The 13,770-nt window shown below is 38.4% G+C and overlaps 1 protein-coding gene across 3 annotated transcripts in view; it reads right to left on the bottom strand.

The window, feature by feature from the left end:
* Positions 1–13,770, bottom strand: part of cntnap2a (contactin associated protein 2a) — a 381,313-nt gene that overhangs the window by 16,677 nt on the left and 350,866 nt on the right. For all 3 annotated transcript variants that reach the window (XM_088401634.1, XM_088401636.1, XM_088401635.1), the window contains one exon: positions 1,757–1,850. In XM_088401634.1, coding sequence (XP_088257760.1) covers positions 1,757–1,850 — 94 coding nt within the window. The remainder of the gene's footprint in view (positions 1–1,756; positions 1,851–13,770) is intronic.

Consider the following 13,770-nt stretch of genomic DNA (forward strand, 5'->3'; position numbering starts at 1 on the left):
TGATAAATATGCTAGTAAATAAATAGATGTTGAGAATCATTGTTTAGGATTGTTGAATTCTGTGTTTTTGAATCCGACAGATCACCATTACGAGACAGAAGTTCAAATCCAGTGGATCTCCACAACACTGACACCCTACGCAGCAGTTGTAGTAGTTCTGTGGTGCACTCTAGTGGATTAATGTGGAAATGCAATATGCCGTGGAAAATCCATCCAGACTGCTATTGTTAGTTAGGTCGTGTGAGTGCTGGAACCTATTTTTGTAGACATTGGGCAAAAGGCCGGGCACAACTCGGCCGCCAGCAAGTCGCATTTACGGCAATTTGCAAGACACAATTTAGTAGCGTACTCTCAATAAAAGCTCAAACAGTATTTGCATTTCAAAGTGAGTTTAACATTTGCTGCTGTTGCACGAGCCGATAAAATTAAATTGACACAATCATACTTTAAAGCATACTTGGATTAATTTTATATTTGTTCATTTTTTACCAAAGATACACTATTAATACATTTTTAAATTCACAATGCAGGCTTAGCTATATTTTAAAAAGCAAAATTAAGCAACCTTATTAGATTGTATGAAAGTACCTACAGTATGTTTGAGGCAAAGAGGATTGTATAGCATTGTATAGTTGTATAGTATAGATTGACATACAGCAATGTGACAAGTGACAGCATATTTGTGTGATTAAAAAAATATATGGAATGAGCACTTCAGATGCTTCTGAAGTGCAATTGACTAGAATTGTATGGCGTATTCTGCTGCCAACTCTGCTTTTCTCACGATCTTCCGCAATCAAATTAAGACAAGAGTCAACGTTTGACACGTCATGCTAATTTTGACCAACTGTTGACGTTTCAAAATTTTGGCCTGTCCGAAATGAAAGGTGAAAAAAATCTATCTATCTATCTATCTATCTATCTATCTATCTATCTATCTATCTATCTATCTATCTATCTATCTATCTATCTATCTATCTATCTATCTATCTATCTATCTATCTATCTATCTATCTATCTATCTATCTATCTATCTATCTCTCTCTCTCTCTCTCTCTCTCTCTCTCTTTCTCTCTATCTATCTAGCTATCTATCTCCCTCCCTCCCTCCATCCATCCATCATCCATCCATCCATCCATCCATCCAAACCAGGGGTGGGCAATTCCGGCTCTCGAGGGCCGGTGTCCTGCATGTTTTCCAGTTTTCTCTCCCTAACACACCTGATTTAAACCATTAGCTCATCAACAAGCTCTGCTGGAGCTTGAAATAATCCCAATCATTTGAATCAGGTGTGTTTGAGAGAGAAAACGAGAAAACATGCAGGGCATCGGCCCCCAAGGCTTGGAATTGTCCTCCCCTGATCTAAACTGAATCTTGTCAGACAATTGAAAAAAGGGGAACCCTGAGTAGAAGACAAAATTAAACAATTGAGGAAAATATTGAGAACTAATGAGGTTATACAAATTTGATTTGAAGGTGTTTGTTGATCATTATTTCTAAAGATAATCAGACCCGCCCCCCCACACACACTCGCACACACACAAATAAAAGGCTCAACTTCTCTTCATTCGATTTTAAAAACTCATTTTGTGTTGGAATCGGAAAGTGGCTTTTCTAAACCTGCTTTAGACAATTTTGACAAATTATCATATTTTTTTAAGAACCATATTGCTATTACTTAAGGACATTTCTTCAGTTCTCTTATGGTTTTCTTAACTTAAATGTTTAAATGCAAAGATATCATTTTTAAACTCACCATAAACTTTTCCTAAGAAGAGAGTCTTGACCAGGTTCAACTTGGTGTCCGAGGCATCTGGGAGGGTGTAGCTGACTGCAGGGTAATGATCCAACTGAATCAGAGAGGGAAAGAAGGAGAATTATTGGATAATGTATAAGTTATTGTTTGAACACACTCTGGTTTGAACTTTTAAAGATGGTGTGAGTCTTAAAATATTGACTGCAGCCCTCTTACGCAAAATTTTCTTGGATATGCATCATCAGACAATGAACACAAGATGAGTAAGAAGAAGTGAGGCGAACAGGTACAATGCTACACTTTGCAGCCTAATGGGTACCCTATGTTCTTATGCCTGCAAATCAACTGAAACGTTTCTAGAATCAAGTAAATGGTAAATGGACTTTCACTTATATTGCGCTTTTCTACCTTAGGTACTCAAAGCGCTTTACACTAACTAGTCATTTACCTAGTGATGACACAGCATCAGGAGGAACTGGGGGTTCAATGTCTTGGATAAGGACACTTAGACGTGGTCCCGATGGTCGGGGGAATCGAACCCACGGCCTTTCGGCTGGAAGACGACCACTCTACCACTGAGCCATGCCGCCCGAGCCATGTGAAAATACTGTATGTCCACACTTGTTTACACTACAAACTGTAGTATCTATTTCGCACAGGCAAGCCAGTGGCTGGTTTAGGTCCTCATTTATTAAAATTACCAAATGATCAGATGTTAAGTGACAGTATGTCATTTCTAAAGTCAGAAACAGATTCAAAGTGTTCTTTTCCCTTTCCACAGCTGCTATGTTTACAAAGAAGCGTATCAGTGGAGAACTGATGCTGATGGAGGGAGGGAATACAGCACTTTAATAATCCTGAAACATAATTAACTTGTTATTGCAGTTTCACTGAAGTTTCTAATTAGCTTGAAGGCTGCAGCCGGCCGCAATTGACGGGAATCATTTCAGGCTCTCAAATTGCTTTCTGTGTGTGTGTGTGTGTGTGTGTGTGTGTGTGTGTGTGTTCAAGATATCAAAGATCCCCCTTCATCGCCCAACACCCCTCCTCTCCACTTGTACTCTTCTCAATGCTCGCCAGAGGACTGAGTCTGAGTTTCCACCAAGCTGCTCAATGCATACCAACAACCTCTGACAGCATCGGGGCTAGATGAGAAATATGGCTTTTGTTACTTTAAATTTGCTGAAAATCCTGCTGTGACCGATTCGATGTTCGTCAAGCTAAACTCTCACTGAGGTCTGTGTATGTGTTATTATTCTCATATCCCTGACATTACCAGACAATTTTACCCCCAGCACACACATGCACACACACAAGCACGCACTTCCTGGCTCTACAAATTTGATGTTCCCCAAAAGGTTGGTCTCGGTGGAGCATTGTGTGGGTTTTGTTTTCCAAACTGACTGGAGGGTGGGATAATGGGGTAGGATTAAATTGCACACAGCTTATTTACTTTTATCTGAAAAAACAAATTGGCTGCACAACCAGGCGAGCATTGTGGTCTCAAAACGCCAACAAAAAGGTCCACCTAGGAAAACTGCAACCCCATTGTACCAAACTTTGTCAATTACGTCCACAATTGTGAGGAAGCTCTTCTTTTATGCAACCATTTAGGCTACACAATTCCCCCCAAGCACATGTGATGCTTTTAAGCGTAAATAACAAACATTCAAGGTGGAATTTGAAAAAAAAAAAAAGAAAAACATTCTGAAATGTATTTCTTAAGGAACAGTGTGTAAGATTTGCATCGTTTTTCATTAAAAAGGAATAAACTAAATTATTGTAAATTTCAAAAACATAAATTACTGTCTTCTTAATGACCAAAAGTATGTTTTAAATATAATCATAGGTCTCGTTATCATTAAATTACTTGTTACGAGATTAATCCGTTCCATGGTTGGGCTCGTAATGCGAATTCACTGTATGGCGGGCAATCCAAACCTATGTTAAATAAATAAAAATAAATAAAATTAAATAAACCTTTGAGTGGCACTTGTTATGCGCATATTCCCTAGTAAGGGTAGCTTAGGCAAGGCTAGCTTTGTATTTTTTGATTATCTCCAGCGTTGTTTCCATATAAATCACCTTCTTACTTCTCTCTTTAACATCATTAGCAATGCAGCAGATGGAGTCAAAACAACACAAATACAGCCAAGCCCCTAGGGTCATGACAGTTGTTTTTGTCACAAAACCAGGAAAATACCATAAAGAGGTGACGAAAAACTCAGTAGTCCACATCGCGACATGAAAAAAATGTAAGCCAGGGACGCTGTAACACGGGGGTCCACTGTGTGTGTGTATATATATATATATATATATATATATATATATATATATATATATATATATATATATATATACTGTATATATATATATATATATATATATATATATATATATATATATATATATATATATATATATATATATATATATATATATATATATATGCAGTCAGCCCCCGGTTTGCGAACACCCTGTTTTACGAACGTGGACCGCGGAGTTTTTTGTCCCTCGCTTATGAACAAACCTTCCGTCTTACGAACAATACGACATGCCGGCCATTGTATTCGGACATTTGCTTTTGCCTTGCTACGTTAACTAATTCTGAGGCTGACGTTCCTCACGGCAACGTTGAACGCTATTGCTCTTACAGTCACAGTCACTGTCTCAGTCACGGTGTCAGTCACGGACTCAGTCACGGAGATGCTATTGGCCGGCGTCACGTCAATCACAGAAATGCCAATATGCTATTGGCCTAACGCCTTTATCTAGCTTGATGGCACAGCTGGTCGGGACGGAAGGAAGGAGAGAAAATCAGTCAAAAACGGAAGGAAGGAATGTTGTTAAGACTTTGCAAACTTTATCTGTTAGACATGGCTTCTAAAATTGCTAGTGACGGTAAAGGAAGAGATAAGAGGATGATGACAATAGAAACGAAGCAGGAGATCATAAAAAAAAAATACGAAGGAGGCACACGCATGGTTAACCTTGCTAGTGAGTATGGCCGTAACCGCTCGCCAATCTTCTAAGGGCAAGACTTTCGTTGTCAGGGGACGGACCTCGGTCAACAACAAAATGGAGAGGCTTCTTCTATTATGGATTAAAGAGAAGGAAATCGCCGGTGATATGTTCTAGTTTGAGAAAAGTTCCCGTTTAAGAAAATAAATGAATAAATTCTGCGGGTTGGTCTCTGCTCCCCTCCGCCTCCACCCAGCTCAGGTCACGTCGCCCCAAAGGTAAATGTCATTTTTCCTTAGTATATGTATTTAATTTAACTGTACAGTAGATTATGTTACTCATTTTTAATATGTGTATAAAGTCGTGATGTTTTTACCTAAGGTTTTTGCACGCGTTGCACGCATTCACTAATTAACATAGGTTTGGATTGCCCATCATACGAACAGGTCAAGTTACGAGCGTAGCCGCTGAACGGATTAAGTTCGTAACACAGGGGCCCACTGTATATATATGTGTGTGTGTGTGTGTTTGTGTATGTGTGTGTGTGTATGTGTGTGTGACAGAGACAGACAAAATATATTTTATTACACCGTAAAGAGCTTTCTCGCACATGAAAAACACGTTTATTTGAAGATTCTAGGTGCAAATGAGAGTGAAAGGTTGCTAAGTCTATACAGTACTAATGTGCCCTGATATTTAGACCAATTTTATGGATAGTTGGCTGAATTGTTATTGTCTGAAAGTCTCAATCAAATCATTGCAAATGTTTACTTAAATCTGATTTTAGATCAATGTTAACCACAATTTTATGACTGATGAGTTGTTAGAGTCCTGCTGGGTACTCGTTCACTCAGAATGACCTTTTTTTCCCCTATCTGAACAGATCTCAGTGATTTGACTGTGGGCCCTGCAGCCTCAAGGAAACTCACCAATTCTGTTTCAGCCAGGACATTGTGTGTGTGATCAATAGGCGGACCTGCCAGCCTCACTCGTCTGCTCAAGGCAACGACAAAAAAAAAAGTGAGAACCTTCATTAATTTATACGGCCACTTGAAGGCAGCAGAGGCACAAAGCTGAAATCTCCCTGAGCCAACGAGGGGACTGAAGCACATCCCGAGACCTACCATGTTTTACAACAGCGTTTCCCACTCATTGTTAACCCAAAGTTCATATCTTACATTATAAAAATACATTAGAAAAATATCTTGGCACACGACCAAACAATAATTTATCCAAAGGAATGAACAAAGGTTTTTAATCCAAAAGTGTGCACAGCTAAAAAAAAAGTACTAAAAAATCAGACTCTGATTAGTTGGGAAGAAACATATTGCATTATATTCCAAATGTTGTATGACTAGGTAAATTCTCGCACAGGGCAATCCTAGCATGCCACTATATTCTCTGTGAGATGACCAAAGATACTGTACATTATTAGTAGTAAACTAAATCAGCAGTTCTCAAACTTTTTGGAGTGAGAGACTCCTTTTAGGGAACGCATTTTCTAAGGGGACCCCACTTGCAACTGTTTGTGAAAACAGAAAAAAACAAACAAAAAAAAACAACAACAATTAGGCCGAACATAAGGGCCCTTTTTATTTAACTCCAGATTGAATTTGACCACAAGTTTATTTGTTAATTTTCAGCCATACTGAAGTTTAGAAAATAAAAATGGCAAACTGGGTCAAATATTGCCAAACCGGTTGCTGCCAAATATCTACTTACTAAATAATCAAGGTCTTTGATTATTACATTCTTAAAATATGTTAAACTGGTTGAATTTGTTACATTATTGAAGAGTCATGAAGACTTTCACGATTAAATATAAAATAAAATGAAACTAACACAAATAGATATTGTTTTATTAACAACCCAAATTATTTCACAGACCCCCTGCAGTCAGTCCGCCGACCCTACTTTGAGAACCACTGAACTAAGTGATACTAGATAATTTCCTGCACTAAACCTGCTGTTCACTCAAATCTCTACTATACTATACTCTATACTATAATACTGCAGCACAGTGGGTGGGAAGTCTAAGTTTTAAATCAACATTCTTCTTCTAACATTTTTTGAGTGAATATGGGATAGCCACAGTACCCACAGTGAGAACACTGTTTTGCCCTCCTGTCAATATCATTTGCTATATTTGTATTTGATGCACGTCTGTAACGTGAGAGTACGCACAAAGCAGGTGATATGGAAGAACTAGATAAGCAATTAAGTAGGTGAGTTAAATTAGTATATATTAAGTTGCAGTTTTCCTTTAAACATCCTCCAGTCGCCTTGCTGAGCTCTCTTAAACATCCCACATTACTGCATTGTGCCCAATGATGTCTCTTAATGCTCATTCAAACTTCAGCTACCTGGGATGTTTAAGATCATGGCTGAGTACTTGAGCTAAACATTGATGGGACTGCTTCAGAAACAACTATGCCATGAGGAGGGGATGGAAAAACACCTATTTGACAGTGATGGGAAGTACATCAATCTGACTATATTGTACTGAAGTTTAGATTTTTCTTTTCTTTTTTTGTTAATCTGTATCTCTTACTAGATGTTGATTGAGATAATGAGGTGAGCAAAAAAAATGGAGGAAGTAATGGAGCCTGAAAAATGATGATGCAAATAAGTCAGAGAAGGCAATCATCATCCATGGCCTGATTTAAGATAAAATTATTTGTTGTCAACAAGAATTATTTGTGACAAATATGCTTTCCAATAGCAGCCTAAAACATCAAGCTTCAGGTGTTCAAAAAATAGCCCTTTAGTTTAGAAAAACAAACAAACAAACAAGCAAGCAAACAAACAAACACCTAGCGTTACCATATATCTTTACCATTTATTTACATTTCATAATCTTTACATTTTAATAAGTTAAACCAGTAATTCTACTTTTACTGAAGTACTAAAAAAAAACCCCAAACAAGACAAAACAAAAAAAACCCCAACAAGCTCCTTTACTTTTATTTAACCAAAGAACGAATGTGATTTGTACAGTGCATCTGGAAAGTATTCACAGCGCATCACTTTTTCCACATTTTGTCACCTTACAGCCTCATTTCAAATTGTATTCAATACATAGCTTATCTCAAAATTCTGCACACATTATGACATGACAATGTGAAAAGTTTTTTGTGTGCATTTTTTGAATTGCTTAAAAATAGAAAACGCAACAGTTACATTTCCTTAAGCATTCACAGCCTTTGCCATTGAAATATTTTATTTTCCACATTATTTGCTCATTTCAGTGCTAGTGTTGGTTTTCATCTATTGGGAAGTCCCATAGGAAGTGTTTTCCCTCCACTAGATTTCCCTCTCCCGGAAGAAAAATCAGATACGCTTGCCAAGTGTGTGTGTGTGTGTGTGTGTGTGTGTGTGTGTGTGTGGGGGGGGGGGGGGGGGGGGGGGGGGGGGGGGGGTTTCAAATCGTTGATCTGACAATGTCGCGGCACGTGTACAACGTGAGGCTCAGTGTCTCTACAGTTTGCAAGCAAGCAGTGATATTTCAGGTCTGTTAGTGCAGAACAGCTTGGCTTTTACGCTCCCGTCAGGAGCGTTTAGACAGTAGACTGCAAAATTACAAGCATTTCATCAGTGATCGTCGCCTACATCCATGAACACCCTTCACAGTCTACCCGGCCCACTACGCCTTTAGTCCTGATCAACCAAGCAACACAGTTAGCTTGGTTGAGCACATTTTTTTTAATAACTATATTTAACGACTTCCAACATTAAACACGCTTGATCAACATACCACCGCCTCTCTGCAGTGAGCATCCAATCATGTCACGTTCTACGTGAGGCTTCTAGATGGCCACCGTATGACTGGATTTGCTATTACAACTTTCTATGAACTAAAATGTATGGGCCCGTTCACATATGTCTGTGCACACTGCATCTATGTATTTGCACAAGGCTTAGAAGGCCCACAACTCTTGATTAGAATGCACTCAAATGAGTCTGTTTGCAAGCAGATTTCATACAGCCTGGTGACACAAGTTAGCTGAATTCTATTTGACCTCCAACCTAAAATTACAACACTGGAAAGAGTGTGACCAAATGGATATAATATGACACGAAAAGAACAGAATATGGAGAATACATTTATACATTATATATATATATATATATATATATATATATATATATATATATATATATATATATAAATTACTTTTATTATAGTTATAATAATTATTATAGTTTATTATAGTTATGATAATGTCAGGTTATATTTGTCCAGCAGAAAAGGCCTTGCCGGCCCTGACGGCCCACCACTGAACTTGATAATACTACTGGGTTGGTACCTATCTACAAGTATATTCTTGTTTAGTGTTTTAATTGGAAGTTGTTAATGTTCAACAGTACACATTCACAATTCATGGTTATCCTAAGTAATGTAGCAAGCTAATAAAAATCATTTGAACTCTTAAAAGATAGCATGCACTTTTATTTTAATATTTTTAATTCACGCAATTTACTTAATATTTGTACTTTATTTTGTGTATTGAATAAAAACCCAAGTTAAGTTACATATGTGTGTATATAGATGTAAAATATTATCTCCGAGGAGATGTAAAGGGCTCATGAGATTATTTTGAATTGCATCAGAATTTAAGTTAATTTCAAGCAAAAAAAAAAAAATTGTGATTAGTCAAATAATCGAAAAATAATGACTGATCAATCGACTATTGCAATAATTGTTAGTGACAGCCCTACCTAGAGGACATAGAAAAATATCTGCAGCTCTTAAGGTCCCAACGAGCAAAGTGGCATGCGCTCATAAACGGAAGACATTAAGAACCATCAGGTCACTTCCAAGAGGTGATCCCAGTGTTCACTCTGTCAGAGCTCCAGCATTCCTCTCTAGAGAGAGGAGAGCCTTCCACATGGACAGCCATCTCTGAAGCAGTCCACCAATCAGGCCTGTATGGTACAGTACTGTAGAGTAAACTGTAGACCAAACCCACTCCTTAGTCAGAGGAACATGGCAGCCCATCTGGAATTTGTCAAAAGGTACCTGAATGACTCTCAACCACGATAAACAAAATTCTCTTGTCTATTAAGACCAAGATTGAACTCTTTGGTGTGAATGCTAGGCGTCATGTTTGGAGCAGAAACTGCTCATCACCAGGCCAATACCATGCCTACAGTGAAGCATGGTGGTGGCAGCATCATGCTATCAGGATGTACTTCAGCCCTTGGAACTGGCAGACTAGTCAGGATAGAATGAATAATGAATGGAGTAATAAACATAGATATCCTGGAAGGAAACTGGCTTCAGGGTTTTTGACCTCAGACTGTGGCAAAATTCCTTTTTCAGCGGGACAATAACCTGAAGCACACAGCCAAGATCTCAAAGGATTGACTTAAGTACCACTCAGTGAATGTCCTGGAATGGCCGAGCCAGAGCCCTGACTCCAATCTGATTGAATATCTCTGGAGAGACCTGAAAATGGCTGTCCACAGAAGTCTAACTTTCCAACCAGATGAAGCTTAAGAGAATTACTGCAAAAAAAGAATGGGCAGAACTGTGAACTTGAGGCTGTCTTTTCTGCCATAGGTGGATCTACAAAGTTTTAAGTGATTTCTTAGTTTTCTATTTTTAGTAAATAATTTAAAAAATGTTTTTCAATTTTTTCCCCCTTTGACATTATAGGGTAATGTGTGTATAATTATGAGGTAAAAGATAATTTAATACAGTTTGGAATGAGGCTGTAACATGATAAAATATGGAAAAAGTGAAGCGATGTAAATACTTTATGAATGCACTGAATGTGTGTGTGTGTGTGTGTGCGTGTGTAGGTGTGCGTGTGTGTCTTTGGAAAAAGGGGTGTGCTATGTTAAAGTACTCCCCACTGTGTGATCAGCAGCCACAGGATTTGATATTTTGGTATAATTTTCCTCCTGTCAAGAGTATTTCACTGAACTCTGAATGAGGGTGATAAAGACGATGCCATCATAAGTCTTAGGGCATGCAATAAGTTAGGAATAGAGGAATAGAGGCTAAAGACAAGATAACGCATGAAGAAAAATGTATACATCTGCAAAACTAACTGGTAATTAAGGCATTTTCCCAGGAGTACATGCACTGATTGCAATGCTGTGCTAAATCCACAAATGACACTGTGTTTCTCATTTCCATTCACGAACCACACATTAGGTGCACAGAGCACTAAAGAGATCCAACACAAGCACATCAATAACATATTTACAGATTTATAATGATGACGATGATGATGAAAGTCAGAAAGCTGTCCATCACAATTCTCAATACCATTTTCAATATTGTACTGTACCTTGGATCTCATAAAATATTTTAGACACAGTACGCTTAATATTGACTGTTCTGTACAAGGTACAGATATTACTGCAATACAATGAAAACTTTGCCTTCAGCCTTTTCAACCATAATATCTTGTTGTTTAATGGCAATCTTTGATGCGATTGTTTTCTTTGAAATATGTACTGTACATATATAAAGTTCACTTCTCTCTTCTTACATCTGCTATTTTGCCAGCCATATCTAATTAAATCTATAGCCGAGTTCAGGGGTGAAGAGGGACGTCTTCTTTAACATTGCAGTCTTCGTGATGAGTGTTTGTTTGAAGGGTCTATGAATGAGATCATGCTGCAGATGAGATGTCAAAGAATTCTTTTGGGAAATTATATGCTCTCACTTCCTCGTGAAAGTGTGAATGATATTTCTTAGTGGCTAACCAGTACATTGCATTGGAGGTAAGTAGATAGTCCAAAGCAGAGGTCCCCAACTCCCGTTCTGCGACCCTGTACCGGTCCGTGGAACAACTGGTACCGGGCTTTAATGGTCTGTACCTGAAATAATGATGTCTTGAAACTGATTTGGTTTGTCCTTTGACAGTTATAAATCTGTGCTTTATTTGTGCTTTGTTTGGCTTGATTATTTTTTTGGTGCCCCCGCAGGCCGTTGTTGATATTACATTTTGTAGTGAGGGAAGAACGGTGTGGCTGGAGTTGGAGAGCAGTCACTGTCAGTCACAAATACGTTTTTCTGTCTCTGTGAAATCTAGCATTTTTGTTTGTGCCAGCTATTTGCCTTTGGTATGTGTTAGCATTTGCAAAGGTTTACCATTGATAAGAACTCATTTGCTTGTAATTGTCTTTATAAAAGTCTCAAGCGTGGTGATAAAAAGGATAGGGACCCCTGATCTATCGGCAACTGCACGTTAATACAGTTCAGCAGTAGATCATCAGAAATAGACTACAGGCAATATGCTACCTGTTCTTTGTTTCTGATCATTTACTGCAGAGAGGCAGTTGGTCGTTCTGTCTTAGTGGGAGGAGTTTGTTGGGAGTGGAGGAGTTTGGCAAGGCTATGAGAAAATGATTTCTGGATGACTTCAAAGAAATAGTGGTTCAATATCTGATGTCTCAGGAATGAGAAGCAGTGAACCATCAACACTGTGTATAAGTGGGAATGGGGTGCTACGTTGTCAATAGGTGTGAATGATTAAAGTCTCTAAGGTTGTTCAATAGTTCCTTCGTGGCAAAGCTCTGGGGGTGGGAGATTTGTTCAGTGTGTCAGAGCCTGCCTATTCAGCAAGCTCATTCTCCCTCACACCACATTCCAATCAATCAGTCTAACCACCACCAGGTACAACCTATTAACCTGCCCAGCATATAAACTTGCCGTTTCCTGCCAGTCCGGGCCAGATCGTCTTGCCTCTAAGGTTCTGTCTTGGAAATAGGGTGAGAAGCTCAGTAAATCAGACAAAGCCTCAGAGTTGAGCTCCTGCTCCTCAACAGTGCGAGTCAGACGAGGCGGCTCGGACATCTTGTGATAAAATCATTTCCGACACAGTTCGAGAGAGCGTAAGAGCGGAACTTTGACAAGAAAGAGCGTGGACCTGAACAGCTGAACTTCAAAATTACTCAGTAGTAGGGCTGCACGATTATGTCCAAAATAATAATCCCAAACTATTTTGGTCAATATTGAAATCATGATTATTAATCACGAAACATGTCAAACATGTCTATTTATTGCCCTTTATTTATATAAACAAGCAGTAAATAAACATGTCTTCAAGGCTTGATACTTACAAATAATCATAATAAACTGAAATAAATAAATAAATGATAAATAAAACATTCACAGAGGACATGGCAAAAACTTGGCACTTTACTTACTTTACTTACAACTTTACTTGAGTGCAAACTAATGATATCAATTGACAGCTAGCACGGTATATACAGTGGGCCCCCGTGTTAAGAACTTAATCCGTTCAGCGGCTACGCTTGTAACTCGAATTGCTCGTATGACGGGCAATCCAAACCTATGTTAATTAGTGAATGCGTGCAACGCGTGCAAAAACCTTAGGTAAAAACATCACGACTTTATACACATATTAAAAATTAGTAACATAATCTACTGTACGGTTAAATTAAATAACATAAATATACAAAGGAAAAATGACATTTACCTTAAATAATTGTACGATCACATTGACCGGCATGTCGAATTGTTCGTAAGACGAAAGGTTTGTGCGTAAGAGGGGGGCAAAAAACGCCGCGGTCCACGCTCGTAAGTCGAAAAGTTCGGAAAAGAGGGAGTTCGTAAACCGGGGGCCCACTGTATTTGGAAACAGGTGAGAAACCACCATTTCCACAGGTAAATAATATATTAGGGCAGGAGTCACCAACGTGGTGCCCACGGGGCACCAGGTAGGCCCAAAGGATCGCATGAGTAGCTCGCAGGTCTGTTGTGCAATAGCTTACAAATGATAGAATATGGTCATCAATTATATTGTCAACAATTATACATTTATTATTTATTATACATTATATTACATTTAGATGATATATTACACTTGATTTACATATTTACTACAGCTGTTCCATAATTATTGTGAGAAACCATTATCATGATCGTTGTCTTCGCATAAACTGGTAGCCCTTCGTATTACTCAGTACCAAAGAAGTAGGTCTCAGTTTCAAAAAGGTTGGTGACCCTGTATTAGGGTGATTAAAAAGCAGAGGCTTTAGTCATGCAAACATGTGTCAAACATTGCCATCTA

This window comes from Hippichthys cyanospilos, chromosome 19, assembly GCF_059441005.1.
Source record: "Hippichthys cyanospilos isolate Australia breed blue-spotted pipefish chromosome 19, RoL_Hcya_1.0, whole genome shotgun sequence".
Lineage (NCBI taxonomy): Eukaryota > Metazoa > Chordata > Actinopteri > Syngnathiformes > Syngnathidae > Hippichthys > Hippichthys cyanospilos.